Here is a 20295-nt window from a genome sequence, read left to right on the forward strand (position 1 = left end):
TGTTTTTGGGTTTTTAATTTGTAAAAAAAAAAGTTTTTTTTTTTCCCCCCCCCCCCCCCTTTTTGTTGATTTCGTGAACTTAAAACTTATTAGTTGTTTAAAAAGACCGAAAAAATTAACAAATAATTGTTTTGATTAAAATTTTATTATAATAATTATCTTTAAATTCGAAAATAGTTTCCTAAAGTGGAATTAAACTCTCGTTTTCCCCTTGAAATTAAAAAAGTAGTAAAGAATCGTTCAACGGCCCACCATCAAAATTCTCAAGTAGATGGAATTTTCTTCTTAAGATTTTCCTAATAAAATTAAGGCATAATGGCTATTATATGTTGAAGAAAATATATAAAACTAAGTGTTTGTTTGGGATAATTAAGAAAGTAGCTAAAATATTAATATCAAGGTCAACAATTAATTTTAATTTGTTATTTTACAGGATCTGTAATTTTTATCATCTTTTCAACTACATTTTTTATCAACTTATATCAAAATTTGCTAAATTTTTGGGGAAGTGCTACATGTACATAATTGTCTACATAATGATGTCCATAATTACATGTGACACTGGATTCAACTTTTAATTCAAATATCACACTTGTACATCAACAATCGGATGATTGTCACATCATATTATGGACACCATTATGTACAAATAGAATTTTTCAATTTTTTTAATCAAAACTTTGTTTAAATAATTTTTTTCATGAAATAAAATTATTTCACCTTCATATATCCCAATTGTTTTATGATTTGTTTGGTGCAATACAAGATAACGATTCATATTAGTACTTTATATTATAATATCGTAATTAAAAAATTGTGCTTATCAATATTTTCATCATTTAAGACATTTGTTTTTCTTGCTAAATTTTTTGGATTATACAATTCAAACGTATAAATCATAAAATACAATCCCCTCGAATATAATAAATAAATATGCAATATTTATATTTTTCCTTTCAACAGAATAAAACTCGAATTTCTAATTTCTCAAAGACAACAAGAATTTGATTTTAAATTCAAATTCAAAAATTAATTTTGCCCCGTTTGGTGATGACTAAAATTAGACTTTCAGTAAATTTTGATACAAAAAAATGATAACACATATGATTGAAAAATTGAGAATTCCATAAAATATGTAATAAAATTAATTGTTAACTTTGATTTGTATTAAAATCTGAATTTTAGTTCCTAGCAAATAGGGGTTTAAGTTAACAAAGAATACAACTATTTATTATATATTCGAATTAGGCGAGAAGGGAAAATCTAGTGGCCGGTGCCTGATAGGTGGAAGCACTTAGCCGGGAATCATTTTCTATGGCAATTTTTTCAATAGTAAAAGAAGTCGTAAAGAAGGAAAGTTAGCACGGTTTTGAATTGAGAGTGATATAACTCCTATTTTGTAGATAATGGATATCAAATTAATTTGTTAAATTCCACATTCTTTCATTTCACATTAATTATGAAAAATTACAAACTTTTTTCTTTCAATTTTTTATTTGTTAAATAACCCCTTTGAGGTTTCACATGTTCAGTTATGGCTGCTAATTACAACTGATAGCTTTTCTTCATGATGAAACTTGATTTGCTTAGCAATAAAATCCTCAATAGCTCTCTGAAACTCCTCATTATTCATTTCATCAACCATGTACACAGTCTCCGCCAGAGTCTCGTCAGAATTTATAACTTTCCAGCACTTCTCAGTCTCCAATCGCCGGAGCTGCTTCTTGCAATTATCTACCCCCAAAGTCTTCCCTTCTATCGTACTCTCCGACTGACTCCTCCGGTGAACTTTCAGACCCTCCAGGGCCTCCACGAATTTCATGTTTTCGCCATATTTTTTCTCTTCAAGAATGGTTTGTTTATCTAGGTACACAATATTCTCGTCTGGTTCTTGAACCGGAAAAGGAGTTTCATATGTAAAGTTCATGTAGTAATCATTGTTTAAGATAAATTCTTCATATAAATATATGTCTATTTCATTTTGTTCTTGATAATATCGAGGAAAAAAGCAGCTGGATTGGAAGAGAAGAGTGACGACGATGATATTGCTCAGAATGAAAATGAAGAGGGGGCTGAAGACTATGGTCATGAGTTGCCGGGCGTACTCGGCAGAGATTTTGACGAAGAACGGAACATGCGCTGAAACCCATGTGAGAAAAATGAGAAGAAAACGGAATTCAATTATCCGAAAAAGCTTCGTGACGTTTTTGAGGTGAACAAATCGTGACATTACGTTCGACTTCTCGACCTTCCCATTATCAATATTCAAAGCATCCATTTTCAGTAAAAGTCTAATAAGTCTGTATAGTTTGATATCGACAAATGATGTTCGCCAATGATTTCTCGTCGCTAAAGTTGGGTATTTTAGCAGCTAGTAATACGAGCCAAGAAAGATGAATTTCGAGAGTGAGACGTGGAGGAGATTAAAAGGGGATGCACTCGAGCATGCGAAGAAAGCTCTTCAAACTTCTCTTATATTATATTATAGAAAGGTTAGTAGAAAATGGCTTCTTTTCTTTAAGTTCTATGCTCTGGAGGCTTCGATTTGGAAGGCATGAATTGTTTCAGGGCGAAACCCCTCAGCCTTTTATAGAGTTTTTAAGAGTAATTTCATCTCAATAAATGACTAATAATTATGCTTTGGAGTGCTAAATCATATTTTAATAGTCTTTAACTATTAGTAAGAATAATGTTATTTACAGTGAAAACTATCAGCAGTCGCCTTATATGACGTACACTTGGCAGTTTTTCATTTGAAGTATAATTCAAAAAATAACTACCTTATCTATATATCAAATGCCAAATTGCTAAGCGTATGTTACATAGGACGACTATTGACAGTTTTCACTACGAATAGCATTACTATTGAGTAATGTAATTCATCATTACTAGCATTAAATATCAAAATAGGTGGCAATATTAATTATATTGTATTAAATGATAATTTCATTTAAATGTAAAGTTACACGACTCGTTGAATTAAATCTATAAAGTATAGTAACTTAGATTGGTGCTTTATTGCCACTGGTGATATAAAGTGTTATTCTTAAATAATATAGTCCCAGAGCATAAATTCTTTTTACTATTTTTTTAAACTAGTGCCCCTGTTCATCAAAACTAGTTAAAAATTTCACAAAAATATAAGTCAAAGTAAAAAAAAAAATTAAATTTTAATAACATATTTTATTGAATTCATAATTTTTATTAACTTTTTAATTACACATTTCATAACGTTTCTCAAAAGTTATTAAAAATCTTTTTTTAGCAAAATCTAACAGGTTAGTGTGAATGTGATGTACGCATAATATTTTTCGATTTGTTGATGCATAAAAATACTAAAAGCATAGATAAAGATTCTTAATTCCAAAGAATATAAAAAACTTGAGGCACTATTTTAAAATGCTAACTTTTTTAAGATGAGCTTTCAAACCTTTATATATTTATTAATATTTTCATCTTTATTGCGCATGAGATTTTATCCTCGGCAAATATATTGTTAGTTCAAAAACTAAGAGAAGCCATGTTTGATATGGATTAAAATCTAGATTTTAATCTAAATTAAAATCAATAGTTAATTATAATAAAAATTTCATGGGATCTACCCTTTTTCACCACAATTTTCATTAGCTTTTATCAAAATCTACTGTAAATCTATTTTTAATCCACATAAAAAATACATGCTTAATCTCCTCTATATTATGCCCATGTTATGTAGGAATTAAAATATAAATTTTAATATAAGTTAACGTAAACAATATGTATTATGAAATTCACCACTTTTCAACCATATATTTCGTTAACATTTATCAAAATCTACTAGAAAACCAATTTTAATTTCAACAAAAAGGGGCCAAATTTGTTTATATTAACATTTTCCAAAACACATCTTCATAATAAGACATTAAAAGATTTAGAATATATCATTGAACCCCTATTTAGTACATATTATTTAAAATTTATTTTTTTCTCAACCTCGTCTTTAATTAAATATTTTCTCAATAAAATAATTTTGTATGTGGATCCATAACTTATTCCTACATTTTAACCACATTTTTCAAAAAAAAAATAATAATAATAATAAATAAAATAAAAAACATTTTTCTCGAAATGTATTCACAACAAATCCACATCATGCCTTAATATCTGTTTGTAAATAAGTTACCTTTTTAAAAACAAGCATCCTGCACTACAAGTTAATAAGCATATAAAATACATTGGTAACATAAATTTCAAAGAGGATAGTACTATGGGCTCCATTTGGTTCCATAATCTGCGCCACCTTCACTAGAAATTATATTTAATAAAATTATTAATTAGATTATCCAAAAAGCAACAAAAGAAAAAGAAGCTGGAAAACAATTTAAAGATGCAAAAGGGAATGGTTTAGTGGAGAACCTGTGGCCAGTGATAGTTGGGCTTTTCGTGGGAGGAAAAATAACTTATTTAGAAATTATGAGTGATTCTTATTCCAAGTAATTGCTTTTTCATCACTATTTCAACCCGCGTGTAAAGATCTCAAAGAATATTTGTATATGACGCCAAATCTACTTATTTTTGAGTTAAATTTTCTTTGGATTGGGTAAAACTAACAAGTATGTAATAAAATTTATCACTTATCTAATTGATTAATTTTTAAGACGAAATAAAATAAATAAATGTATCTTTTCTTTAATATCTTAATTTTTGGATGAGATGATTTAAAATGTAATTAAAATTGACAAAACTTTTACGATGAAGTTCTGTCATGACTCATTCATGAAATTGTTTACCTATCAAATTCTGATGAAAAAATAATCTAGTATGTAAGCGAGGGACGTATTAATGACGATATTTAAGTAGCTAATATTTGAAAAAAAAAAAAAAACGAAGAAAGCAAAGCCAAAATACTAGTAAAACTGGTGCGTATTTCACATATATTCGCCGTTCAGATGTGTTGCGGAATCCGCCAGGCTCGAATTTGAGAGACAATAGTTATATTCCTAAACTTGCAACGATATGTACTTTCTTGGTAATTAATGTAAATGGATTTTGGCTTCCACCACATTCAGTTTGTCAATGTTTGAAGTTTGAATATATAATAATCAAGACTTTTTTTTAACTTATATTTTGAATATAATTTTTATTAATTTTTTTTGACTTTATTAATTAAACAAATTCAAATTTTTGTCTGCGAATAATTTGGGGAAGTTCAAGAAAATTTTTTGTGTTGCACTTGTTAACTCATATCATGTTGATTTTGATGGTTCGTATATTTGTTAGAACCAATCTGGACCACAAAACTTATCCTATCAATGTAGATTTTGACTCTGGAATTTAAAATGGACACTTGTACTGCTAGACACGAATTTGACACAAGGAAAGAGGTTAAATGCATAATTATTTAAATCTCTTTTAAGTGAGAGAATCTTCAGTAGTGCAACCGTCCTATTAAAATGCGCCACCTTATCGGGTGGTCCACCACACATCCCGTGCGACCATCCTATTAGGGTGCCCCACCTCGACCTCGACATTAGGCTAGCACCCAACCCATTGAAGACTCTCCCCTTTTATGCTAGGTGAGGAAATTAAACATTTTCCTTATTTCTAGTTAAGAAATATTTGATTTTGTTATAAAACAGAGAGGAAATGAAAAGAAAGTAAAAAAATCAATATATTTGTATGAATTTCATTGAGCACCAAAACCCCATATTTATAGAGAAGAATTAGTGTTATAAGAAATACAATAATCATAATAACTAGATTTATAGGGATACAATAGTCATTCATTAACACACACTATTACACACACACACACACGAGATTGACACTTATCCATGTGACGACAGGATTATAACTTCATTGATCGGATTATATTGATGAAAGGATTATAGTTTCACGGTAAATGAACAAATTTGGTATTGTCATACCATGTGACATTTCCTATCATATGTATTTTCTCGGCACATTGCTAAATGTTCATCTGAGATGATGAATGTGAATTAGTGATAAATTAAAAGAGTTGTTTTAATTTATTGATTTTGATTAGATCAAAATAATAATTTACATTGTTAGACATCGTGATTGGTAACCTAATAGGTCACACAAAAAAAGAGAACTAGAAGAATGAGATTTACCAATTAATTAATTTATAAGTGTTGGATAATTAATTAATTGAGTTGCTTATTAATAACCTGAATTAATTAATTAATGTACCAGATTTAATTAATTGAATTAATTAAATATTTGAACGGGTTTAGAGACGGGTCAAGCCCGTTTGAGCTTATATAAATAAGTTGTTAGGGTTTGAAAACTGTAGAAAAATATCATATTTTTGTTAGCACAAGAAAAGTAAAAACACTGGTTCACAATTTTGTTCCATGTGTGAATTTCCATTGAATGTTAGACAATTGGACAGTTGTGGATTGCAGATTGAGATTGTTGGAATTAGAGAAAAGCAAAGGAGTTTGTAGAATTCAACAAAGACATAATTTCTATCATAGTTTCTATCTAAACACAAAGCAAATTCTTGGTGAAAATTGAAATATTGTTTAAAATCTGCTGTACATGATTAAGTAAATTCCCAATGACAATGGTAATAAAAATCAGGGACCGAAAAATGTAAAAAAAATTTGGCATAAAAGAAAAATGTATACACATACAAATACGCTCGTACACAAAGGGCTCGTAAGCATAAATTAGTAGATAAGCTTTAAGGCTTCAATTACCAGCATTTGTGTAATATTCTCTTGAAAATAATTGAAACTTTAAAGATTACAGTTTTGGAACTTGAAATGAACAAGAACGAGAAAACACGGCTTTTTGTTATTCTTTAATGTCCCTGTATTGTTGGCAAATTTACGGGGAGGCTTGGTAACACTCTGGGCGGAGGATTGTTAATCTTCCATGGTTGACAATAAAAACCATTAGGCTTGGTCTTTGTTTTTAGGCACGGGCCAATTACTGCTATACACCAGAGACAATATTGGTGGCACATGGAATTTATTCTTCGAGTGTAAACACCATAATTGCCAAACCCGTAGTTGCTTATCATGTCACAATAAAACTTTGTAGTTCTAAAAAAATTTGGAGTGAATCTAATGATAAAACTTTGTCTGTATGAAAGTACATGATTGCCAAGATCATCTTCTGAGGAATAACAGTGAATGCTAACATTTTGGTGACGTATTCCACCTCTAAAAATTATATTTGATAGATTATGTAATTTTGAAGCCTAATCTAATATATTAAGATTAGAATCATTTCATGATAAAAATGAAATGATAATAAAAACTCATTTCTCGAAAAATAAATATATTCATTTGTTAACATGTTTGGTCTTCATTTTTTAAAACTTATTTTTCTTCAAACATATTTTCAATCATATAATTATGAAATTCACACTTTTGCTCTTGAATTAACTCTCTCAATAAATTATTATTTAAATGGTTCGTAAATATTTTTATTGATATTATTTTTTGGTCATCCAAATGGTTATTATATACTTTTTACATACATATATAATAATAATGTTTCTATTTAAACTTACTTATGTGCTCAAAAATAAACTTTCTAAAGATACATGGTTGATAGCGTGAGAAAATGGTGAAAGACATAGTGTAGAGAAATAGAGAAGCATGATTGTAGCGTGTAAAAATGAAGAAAGAGTAAGCCTCCATTATTTTGTATATTTTTATTTTAAGAATATTAAAAAAATTAAGTTGATTAAATGAAATTAAATTATTATACTGAGAGCCAATAAAGAAAACAGAAAGTAAAAAAAATGCACGTTGAGACCTCCGTAATTACGGAGGCTCAAGCACACATGAGCCTCCATATTATGGAGGCTTTATCTCCATGAAGCCTCCATAATTCGGAGGCCTTGCCTCCGTAATATATTTTTTTATTTTTTAAAATATATACTAAAATTATTATTTTTAAATGTTGTTGGCATGATGCGTGTGTGGAAGAATATTTGTCAATCACCATAAACAAAATTTTTCACAAAATGTAAAAAATAAAAATACATAATAAATCTTCTTATTACACTAATAAAATTACAATAAATTTTTTTTAACAAATAACATAAAAATTATTTTTATTTTCAACAAAAAAAACACATTTAAAAATTTACAATTTTATAACCATTTTTTTTCGAAAATACAATTATAAAATAAAAAATAATTAAATTTTATAATATAATATGTTATGGAGGCTCATGCTTGAGCCTCCATAACAATTATGGAGGCATCAGCATAATAGAATGATGCCTCCATTATTATGGGAGGGGCTCAAACAAGGGCTAAATTAAAGAGAAATGTATTAAGTTTTTAAAATGTGTTGTACAATTGAAACAATGACTATGTTGAACCAGAAGTACAATTTAATTTTTTTATTTAGCATGATCAGTTAGACCATCGCTAGATCAATAATGACACAATTAAATGGACATTTAATGAAGAACCAAAAGATTCTTCAATCCAATGAATTCCTTCATATTATTTGTTCTTTTTATCGAAAATTTATCACTAAATATCACTATATAAAATGGGTATTAAATTCCCTATGTTTATAAAAATTAATGGGGTCATAAATGGAGCTCCATCATCCTCTAAGTTGATCATATAGACATTATTTGTATCTAATATATTTGATACATGTACTAGATATTGCATAGTGTTCGCAGCTTCAAGTTTGTGAAAATATTGGTCAAATTTTAAATTATGAGCATGATTTTTAGATTATACACTAGTGATTCTAAATCTTAACCTTTTGATCAATATTAGTTGAGATATCGATAAGTGATTAAACATTATTACTTGTTAAGCACTTTCAATTAATTTTATTGAAAATAAAGTATTTTTCATTTCTGTTTAGAGAATGTTATTACGCATCATAATTCTCACTGTTATATTTAACTTATGGTCAGAGCGTAGTTTTTCTGTCTACTTTTTTGTAGTGTAGTATATGTAAACTTGATCCATTATAATAGACAGAGATGGTAAGTAAAGAACATTAAAAATAAATGAGTAATTTGAACCCTTATATAATATCTCAAACCCCAACGTGTGATAATTTTATAACACAGTTTGTTGATTGTCAATCCGATTGGATAATTCTTTCAACATTAGGGGAGGAATTAAGAAATCAAAAATAATGTACAAATACATCATTATCTAAAACCTTGTAAAAAATAATTCGAAACAGAAGTTCAAAAAATAATTTATTTAGATGCATTATTGACCAAAGAGATCAATAATATCTCACAAACTAGTTTTAAATGTTCAAACTCGAATTAATGTCCTAGGATGATAATTAGTTAATATTATATATAAAAAATTTATGGCACACTTGAAGCATAATGACATTTGATTCTGAATATAAAAATTTCTAAATGAAATGGAGCAATTAGTAAAGATTGTCACATTAGGGAGGTATATACTCTTGATAAGTTTTTAGACACATTAAATTGTAAAATCCCAAAAGAGATTCACGTATCTAAAATAATGAAATTTGAAATATCTCAATAAGCTATGTCATTATGGAGAAGAAATAGAATTAAAAAGAAAAGATGGCTGACAACACTATTACACACCATATATTGCATCTATAACGAGGAATTAAATTAAATACATCTATAACGAGGAATTAAATTAAATTAAATTTACTGGAGAAATTTGAAGTTTCTAGATTTGCAATCCGAAAATCTAAAAGCATATAATGAGAAAAATAAAGTTGTAATATGAAATGTACGACTTTTTACGTGATGGATTTCGCAAAGACTTGTGTAAATAGATCAATTATCATGTGGTGGATGCAACCACAAGTTTCTATCATGTCATTTTAACGATGCATGAAATTTCAAATATGTTAAAATTAACTCTTCTAGCATAACTATTAATCTTATCATTATAGAATTTAATATGCGTGAAGCATAATTCAAGTGATATTATTATGAAAGAGAGTAAATACACATTGTACTCTATTTTTCTTGACCAAGGTTGTGTTTTATTGAATTTTACTGGCAAGATTTTTAATAAGAAATTTTTTATAGAAACTCAAAAGAATAATGTACTTTTTCCTTTATTAGGATTTTTTTCACTGGGGTTTTCCCAATAAATGAATCATATTATTTGTATCCATAACCTAAAAGACATTTTTCATCAAAATATTACTCAAATATATATAAGACTCCTGAAATGATCAATAAGAGCTATTTTTTAAATCATCATGTTACTACAATTATCAAAGATTGATAAGTATCTCGTATGAAGACGGTATTATTTGAAAATTATATAAGACAACTTGAGATATATTTCAGCAAAAATTACAATATTGAAAACATTGACATACTAGACACTGTTGAATTGATACAAGAATTGAAATTAATGGGAGCAACTATACTCTTTCCTTCGATCAGTTTTGTCCCATTGTATTTTCTTCACAAGATTTTAATGAGGCAAACATTTTATAATGTGTCATTCAAGAAGAATATTGTAAATAATAGAATTATTAATGAATGACAATTATACTCCTACAATCATTGATTTTATTATCAATGTATACCTAATTATCCATATAAATATGGGGCTTTATTTTCAATATACACAGAATTCTATTGATTTCTCTATTTTGTTCTTTCTCTTTTTCTAAAGTTTACAACAATTTTATAAATATTTGAATACATGTTATAGTTTAAAAAACCTAATAAGCATTTGATATTTGAAAATAAATTTTATTGGCATGGTTAATGATAATCAAACTTAAAAGGCGTGGTTTTACTTAGAGGAAATTACACCGCAACCAGGTTTTAAAGATCACTGTACTAAAATCAAAACTAAGGTTTAGTTATTCCAAATCAAGTGATAATTTAACTATTAATATTAATAATATTATTACTAAATTCTCTCTGCCTTCTCTAGGCTAATCTATCATCTCTCTCTCTCTCTCTAAACACCTCTAATCTCATTTCTTTCCATACCTTTTCTCATGCGAAGACTCTCTCTCTCTCTCTCTCTCTCTCTACACCTCCATTTTCTCTCCATTGGCACTACACCATAGCGGAGAGCGTTGTCGCACACAACAGCGAATAATGCGGATTTTTTTTTATTGTTTCGAATAGATTCTATAATATCTAAAAAAGATTTTGATAGTTCAATATTTTTACAATGATGTCTTAATACTTTTTTTGAAGTTGAATTTTTAGTTGTTGTGGTTTTTTTTTTTTTAATATTATTATTGTTATTTTATTTTATTTTTTGGTTTTTGGTGGGTTCAAAGGTGGTGGTGGCTTCATTGCTGGAGGAATTGATGGGTCTTAACTTGTGGGAATTGGGTGATTTGAGAATGGAATTGAAGCAACTTTTTAAAATTTTGAAGTGGGTTAGTGAATTTAGAGCTAAAAAAGTAACTTTTTCTAAGTTATGGAGGGAGAAAGGACGTGAAGTGCAGCTAAGGCGATGGATTCTACTCAAAGAGTTTATAATTCCTTATTCTTGTTCTTGTTAGTTGATTTACAAGAATTATGTTTGAGCTTTTTGTTGCTAGTGTTGTGGGCATTGAATGAGTTTCGATATCCAACATTTGTTGGGATTTGTACATAGATTAATCGATGAAAGTATTGTTGTATATAATTTTTAATTGGGTAAGGCTATATTATTTTTAATATAATTTTTTGCTATATGTTTTGGTGTTTTCCAAGTTCACTTTTATAACAAAAAAGCACAATGACTACTTTGTCGAAATTCTATACTTTGAAATTTAAAAGTGATGGAAGATGGTGTTGGTATAACTATAAGGTTGTCTCTATACATTCACTTTTATACCAAAAGATATAAACTTGGAAATGACCAATTATGTTACTTTTGAAATAGCTGTTTCTCTCGCTATTTTGTTGGTTCTTGGAATGGTGGTGGTGGTGGTAACAATGGTCACATGTTAATAAAGTGTGCAACATGACCTATGACTTGTGAAATTAAATCAGCAATTAACAATACCTATGAATTATGCATGCCTTTGTGCACTTGTTACAGCTTACAGATCAAATCCATGGGTCACAAATCACTTATCTATATCCTCATTTACATGTTATAGTTCAAAGGTCACCATTCACGAATCACATGTCACTGGTCATATTATAAAGTAAATGCTCAAGAATGACTAACCAAGAGGTGATGAATTGATTTTAAAAACTTTTTCAAAAATTAATTCTAGATTTAAGCCAATATGATAGCAAATGAGACAATTAAACAAATATGTGCAAAAACGAAAGCAAGTAAAGACTAAAAAGGTAAATTCAAATAATAAGCACAATATAAAAGTGATAAGTAAAAGGAAGAGAAGATGCAAATGATATAATTGTAGATGTTTGATCCAAAACAATGATCTACATCCTCCGTTACCAAGCTCTTCGAAATGAGCAAGGCCTTTTCACTATGGCAATTGACATATGGTGCAATCTAACCCTTTTCAATGTTTTCGATGACTTACAAGCAAGGAGCACCGATCATTAAGAATGTTGAGTTTTACGAGATCTCAACACGACTCATACTATTGAGTTTTATGGGACCTCAATATGACCCACACTTTATCAAAGTGATTTTACAATAAAATTCTTTCTTGATAAATAATATAAAACAATTAAGTACGAAGAGAGGCTAATACTTCAATAAATAGTAATAAATGATAACTCAAGTGTTAGATAAATACTTTGATGAATACGATAATCAAAAGTTAGATTCAATCGATTAAAGTTGTTCAATGAGAAGATTATGAAGAAATTAATGCAATATAAGTTCAAAAAAACCTTCTCAACAAATATCTCTCTTTAAATAAATGTTTGTAATAACTTAAGTACTAAAAGAAATAAGAAACTTTGATAAATATATGATTGTACAAATTTTGATTCAATCAATCAAAGTTTTTAATATAAAGAGTAGAAAGGATTATGCAATATAAGTGCAAAGACATTCTTCCAAAAATATCATTATTTTAAGATTGATATAAATAAGTTAAGAATATAGAGAGATGAAAACTTTGGTGAGAGAGATTGATTGAAAAAATTTGATTCAACAATCAAAGTTTTTGTTATAAAGAAATAAATGAAATGAAAATATAAATGTAAGTTTAAAGAAGATTTTTCACAAATATATTTCACAAGGAAGCTCTCTTAATAGTTGTCATGATGAATAAAAGTTAAGTGATATATATAGCAATCACAATGGAAAAGTTTTGCCCAACCAGACGACCCATTCAGATGTCTGCTTTTCAACCGGACGATCAAACTAGCCGTTCTGCAACAGTTAAAAAATTGACCGTTGGCGAACCGGACGTCCACCTAGTCAATTGGACGTCCAGTTGACCATTGACCCTCCTTTATTTTTTTTTTTTTTATTAAGAAATGTGATCCAAGTTCAAGTATGACTTTGAAAAATCAATCTTACTTTTGATTTTTCTTTGAAGTTTCTTTCATGTTTAGCTCTTGAACTTCTCATCTTAATCTTTCTGTGATACTGTCTCTCATGCTTTTGATATTGATTTTTCTTGGCATTTATTTTTTAAGCTCTCGTTTAGAATGATTGACTTGAATGCTTAACTTCCACTTTGATCTTCATTTCAAATCTGCTATATAATGCTTGTTTGATTTTAATATTAAACTATCATTACTCAAAATAAACTGTTAAAAACAATATTAATCTTGCTTGTTATGATCAAAACATTAAAGATGAAGTCGATCATATATTAATATATAGGTCACAGGTATTCACAAATCATAGTGTATAACTCACAAGTCAATATTAAGTGGTCACAGGTTATAGTTCCCAAGTCAAGGTTATGTTCACATGTTAATATTAATTAGTCACATGTTACAGTTCACTAGTCATATGTCACCATTCGCAGGTCACATGTTATAGTTCACAGGTCATGGGTTATAGTTCATAGGTCATATCATATTGGTCATAAATGTTCATTGGTCAAATATAGTTCATAGGTCGATATTAATTGATCACAGATTACAGTTCACAGGTCACATGTCACAATTTATAAATAACAAATCAATGTATACATGTCACAGATCTAAGAGAATTGGTTACAAGTTATTGGAACTATCACAGATAATAAATCAATGCCCATAGACCACAAATCCAAGAGACATGTTTATAGGCTAGTGGATCAATATAAAAAATAATAGTTTACAAGTAATTTAAATTGAAGTTCAATTAGTTAAAACACAAATTCTCATCGCTGTTTTGGTAAATTAAAAATTCAAACAATCCGCTACCCTTGAGATGTTGTACTCATGGATATCAAGAGGGTGTGAGAGAGAATGATAGCCGCCATCTTCAAATCTAATTCGAAGCCTTTCGCCAACAATTTAGTAGAGCAACTCTACAATGTTAGTCACCATCCTCAAAAATGCCAATCTACTATAACAATTACTTTCAATTTGTAATCTCAATTGTCCGATTGTTTTGAATCAATCGAATTTCAATGGTGGTAATCGAGAATATGATAAATCTCTGTGTCCTCTCTTCTATTCAAATGAATTTGTTCTTTGGAGAGTCCGTTTTGAGATTGTAACTGAATGCTTTACATACACATTAAAATTGATATGAGTTATAGTTAAGGCTTGAGTAATAATTTTTTCCGTTCACTTAATTTTCCCAACTTAATTTTTTTTACTTGAAAGAATTGGCCCAGAATAGTCCAGCTCTACATACAATTAAAAAAGCTCAACCAATTAAAAATCTACTCTCAAACTCATATTCTTACAAATTTTAAAGTTAAAAAAATCATAACCTCGATTTCGAAGTTAGATAGCCCATTTGCAAGGACGGATCCTAAGAATGGCTGCCCAGGGATAAGATTGAAAAATTTTAAATTATTTTCATGAGTGACACAAGATGTTTGAGATTGAAAAAATTCCTCGATTCATATGATAATAATAATTCATGTAAAATTGTTCTTTAGATGCTTTGTTTCATAAAGAATGCTATTTATATCCATTCAATAATTAACACATGATGTCGAATTAAATAATAAGATCAACAAAATAGATCTCATATTCATACATTTACTTAACATTATCATTTCATAACTCAGAACATATTATATAGACCGATGATCATCTCTAATGGAAATAAATAATATTGTTCTTGTTTCATTAGTGCAAGTACCATTGTCATTTTTAGATGCATAAGTTTTGAAGAAAATTTTTGACCTTACTATTTGATTATAATATTAATATTTTGAATATTAAACTTTGCATATAGATTTAGTTCTGTAAAATTCTTTGGAAGAAAAATATTTGAGGGCCAACCTTTAAAGTTCGATTCAGGTCTGAAAAACTTTAAAGTACAGCCTTATCCAAATATATTGTGTTATTACTAAATTTCCCATTGCGTTTGAATAGTGATAAATGCTCAATACATATATAATGCTATTAAAAATATGAAAAGGATGTATTTATGCTCTTCTTTCTCTTTTACAAATACTATTAGGATGCTAGGCTAAATTTGAGAACATTGCTGTACCTACCGAATTTTTTTATCGAATTTTTTACTTACCATTTATAACATGGGTGGAGACCACAGGCTGTCATTTTTAAATTCATGCGGAGCTCACCATTCATTGTAAGAGGGGGAACGCCATTCGATCCCCCTCTGTACATATATATTTATCCTAAATTTGAAAACCATGTTTTGGCAACATTTAAGCTTAGCCCAACATGCTCTGATAAAATATATTCTAACATTGAAATTTCCTTCCAATTTGTGCCAAAGTCAAAATAACTTAATGAGCGTTTTTCGGCAATACACAAGAACCGCGTTTTTTGCGTTATTAACTTTTCAGCGTTGATTGAGAGGTCAACCTTATCAAACAATTGAATTAGCTAACGTGAAGAGCCTGAGGATTGTGCTATTTAAGTGCGACACAAAACAAAAAACAATGCCAGTGATTTTGGCCACTGCAATCAGACCACCTATTGCAATCCCTAACAGTATTACGCTACAATCTGAAAGATTTCATAGTTTCAACAATTTTTTTCACTTTCACAGAGAACTGTATTTTCGAGGGAACGCTATTTCCCGAAAATTTGCTTTGTGGCCTAACAGAACCCTGAATCCAAAAACCATGATAGATTCGATGAGAACCCATGTGAGTACAAGGGAAAATGGGGTTCAATCTTTTGAACAGGAAGCTTTCATTGAAGGGCCCTCTGATTCTGGAGCTGTTGGGCTCGAAGGGACTCTCAATAGTTTGGTAAATTGTCTATTTGCAATGAAAGTTTTAATACGTTTAATATCTGTATATAGTATGTTTAATTTAGTAGGTTGTTAATTTTATTTCTGTATCTGACTTGCGTGGTTATATGCTATAAAAATTCATATTTAAACTTCGATCGAAAAGTGACTTGTGGTATGGATTCTCTTGTGAAATATTCCTCAGGGGTGGGGCGGGTGTGGGGGGTTCCTGGTTTCCCATCCTACCAATTGAACTTTATGTGAGATGGAGATGATGTCTGTAATTTGGAAAGGAGAACGAGTTGATAGTCATTCCTATAGTCAAGATTTCGTTTCAATCGATTTCAATTTTAGAACTTGATATCTCTAAAAAAAATGTTTAATCTGCTGAGTTTTATAATCTACTATGGAAAAACTAAACTTGTTTGGTCTTCATGAGTCTGTTTAGTTGCTCAATTTTAGATAACGGGGAAGGAAGGGAAGGATTTGAAAAATGCTAGAAATTCTCTCAATGTGAATAACTTTATTCGGAAATTTATGCATCATTTTGTGACATTTTATTTAATTATTACTTTGAAAAATCATGGTCTGAGTTGCTCGTCCAGAATAGAGGAATATTTTTGATATTGGGAAACAAACAATGGAAAATGCACATTTGGATGGTCAGTTTTTAGTAAGTCTATTTTTTTTCACTCAATATGTTACTTTTTGTAAGCTGAGTCTTATATGGTGCTTTAAAATCCAAGATCAAGGGGAGGAGTGGCTAAACATTCACTTTCTCCCAAAATGACATGGGAGGCAAATCACAAAACTTCAAAAATCTAGATCCACCACCCGACATACCACCTTTACCCGGTGGATTTCAACCCCAAACAACCAAAAATCATCCAGTACTCCAAGCCACAATGGTTTTGGAAGCAATAGAATCAGATTTATATGAAAACATTGAAGGTACGAATCCCAATGTTTTCAAAACTCCACTCTACGCATTGAATCAGGGTCTGGGACCATCACCAATGATTCCAGAAGGGTCGAAAACCCTAAACCCCAAACCCTAACCCTAAACCAAAACCAAATCCTAAACAGCACTTTCTCTCTCTAACGCAAAATGCTCTCCCTTCTCTCTAAAATGGGAGACAAATCACAATTCTTCAAAAATCTTGATCCACCACCCGACATACAACCTTTACCCGGTGGATTTCAACCCCAAAAAACCCAAAATCTTCCAGCACCTCAAGCTACAATGGTTTTGGAAGCAATAGAATCAGATTTATATGAAAATGTTGATGGCACAAATCCCAATGTTGTCAAAACTCCACTCTACGCATTGAATCAGGGTTTGCGACCATCACCAATGGTTCCAAAAGGGTCGAAATCCCTAAACCCTAAACCATAAACCCCAAACACCAAACCCTGAACCCTAAACCAAACCCTAAACCACACTTTCTCTCTCTAGCCCAAAACACTCTCCCTTCTCTCTAGAATGCGAGACAAATCGCAAACCTTCAAAAATCTTGATCCACCACCCGACAACCACCTTTACCCAGTGGATTTCAACCCCGAACAACCTAAAATCTTCCAGTACTTCAAGCTACAGTGGTTTCGGAAGCAATAGAATCAGATTTATATGAAAATGTTGTTGGCACGAATCCCAATGTTGTCAAAACTCCACTTTCCGCATTGAATCAGGGTCTGGGACCATCACCAATGATTCCAGAAGGGTCCAAATCCGTAAACCCCAAACCCTAAACCGCACTTTCTCTCTCTATCCCAGAACGCTCTCCCTTCTCTCTAAAATGGGAGACAAATCACAGGCCTTCAAAAATCTTGATCCACCACCCGACGAAACACCTTTACCCGATGGATTTCAACCCCAAAAAATCCAAAATCTTCCAGCACATCAAGCTACAGTGGTTTTGGAAGCAATCGAATTAAAATTTATATGAAATTGTTGATGGCACGAATCCCAATGTTGTCAAAACTCCACTCTACGCATTGAATCAGGGTCTGGATCCATCACTAATGATTCCAGAAGGGCCGAAATCCCTAAACCCCAAACCCTAAAACAAAACCAAACCCTAAACCGCACTTTCTTTCTCTAGCCCAAAACGCTCTCCCTTCTCTCTAAAATGGGAGACAAATCACAAACCTTCAAAAATCTTGATCCACCACCCAACACACCACCTTTACCCGATGGATTTAAACCCCAAACAGCCAAAAATCATCCAGTACTCCACGCCACAATGGTTTTGGAAGCAATAGAATCAGATTTATATGAAAATGTTGATGGTACAAATCCCAATTTTTTCGAAACTCCACTCTAGGCATTGAATCGGGGTCTGGGACCATCACCAATGATTCCAAAAGGGCCAAAAACCCTAAACCCCAAAGCCCAAACCCTAAACCAAAACCACTCCCGTTTTATGGTTCTATTCATGGAAAGTTTTTGTACTAAAGGCATTTATATCCTATCTGTGGGTTAGAATTATTGTTGTTCTGGGTGCTATCGGATTTGCTGTAGGATTTATTCGACATGTTTACCTGACCTGGCTTCGAGATGAAAACTGAATTTATATTCTCAGAAAGTATTATGGCAACAATCGTTCTCTTTTGTCCTGCAGAATTCCGTTTAATCTGGATGATATTTGACCATTGAAATTCATGACCATTGTGTTCTTATTTGTAATCATTGTTGAACCCCACTTGACATGCACAAGATGGAATGTGAATTCTTCGAGATCCTTCCATTCTTCAAACAGAAAATGACAAATAGATTCAAACTGATTCTAGAATGTCTTTTTGAATATTGAATAAAGCTGCAGAACCAAAGGTTCCAATCCTGCCACCTCAGCCCCTGATTTTGAATGGGGCGGGCCCCATGAATTAAAGATCAAGGGTCGAGGAAATTGCCGCCTCGTAGGGATGGCAATCGGGCTCGCTGGCTCGGGCTGCCCGTGGCTCGGCTCGAGGCTCGGTAGCCCGAGCCTAGGTTCGGGCCAAGCCCCATTTCGGGGACACGGGCTTTGCCCGAGCCGGCCCGTGAGTTCGCGAGCTTTTTAATAAAAGAAAAAAAAAATTAAATTGAAGCCTTAAAAGGCAACAAATCTGCTGCCTTAAAAGGCAGCAGATTAGAAGAAGAACCCACAAAAAACAAAAAAAAAGGTGGAGAAAACGAGCCTGCCCGGCTCGGCCCGTTAAAAGTCCGATCAAAAGCTCGGGCCGAGCCTATTTTTTTGGCCGAGCTTTTTGCGGGCTCGAGGCCAAGCCCGAGCCGAAACTTTAGGCTCGCGAGCCCACTCGACCCGGCTCGTTTACATCCCTATCGCCTCGGGCCTAGAGCCAATCCGGGGTTTTAAACCTGGGATCTAAAGCATCTCTCTTGAATATTTCATGATGTCTTGACTATTCAAATCAAGACAATTTTTGAGTAATCAATGACTTTTCGATGGAGAATGGTCAATAATAGTTTCAATTTAATGAATAAGGGATCCAGGCTTTAAAAATAGTGTTTTGTATGAGCAGGGAAAATCAAATAAATATAATCATATTATCTGGAACTCAAAAAAATAAAAAATAAAAAATAAAGAATAAAGAAATAGTCAAGATTCAATAACTTTACCCGAAAATCATTACTGTTTTATGATGACAACAATCGTAATAAAATCTTGAATAATGCTACTTGTATATTATGAAGTTATGTAATAATTTACGTATAGATGATGTTTAAAAAGAAATTGGAAAAGAATTTTATTATTATTATCATTATTTTCTTCATTTGGTTGAAAAAATTCTTATCCAATCATATCTCATTATATCATGTGTATGTAAACCATTATGTACGTATAGCATAATCGTAAAATCTTTGTTTACTTAATCTATTACAAAATCTTTGTCTTCTCTGGTTATGTCACGATCGACCTGTCTTTGCACACTTCTTTGCAACCGTGCACCTCTGGGAAATAAAAAAAAACACTAGGATAAGAGTCTTTGCACGCTTCTTTTTTCCCCCAGAATTTGGTAAGCCTTCAATAAGGAGATCCAATAACAACTAGGAATTAAGACACTGCAAACGAGC

At 31.0% G+C, this 20295-nt stretch overlaps 1 protein-coding gene across 1 annotated transcript; it reads right to left on the reverse strand.

Annotated features, from left to right (window-relative positions):
* Positions 1–1528: 1528 nt before the first annotated feature.
* LOC111379845 lies at positions 1529–2278 on the reverse strand. The gene has a single exon (XM_023003278.1). The coding sequence runs from the start codon at positions 2276–2278 to the stop codon at positions 1529–1531; it is 750 nt and encodes a 249-aa protein (XP_022859046.1).
* Between the last annotated feature and the right edge of the window lie 18017 nt (positions 2279–20295).

Source organism: Olea europaea, unplaced genomic scaffold (assembly GCF_002742605.1).
Source record: "Olea europaea var. sylvestris unplaced genomic scaffold, O_europaea_v1 scaffold204, whole genome shotgun sequence".
Classification (NCBI taxonomy): Eukaryota; Viridiplantae; Streptophyta; class Magnoliopsida; order Lamiales; family Oleaceae; genus Olea; species Olea europaea.

Bases quoted from the DNA above. Each gene is read 5' to 3' on its own strand.
- LOC111379845 (XM_023003278.1), bottom strand. From the start codon at position 2,278: ATGGATGCTTTGAATATTGATAATGGGAAGGTCGAGAAGTCGAACGTA.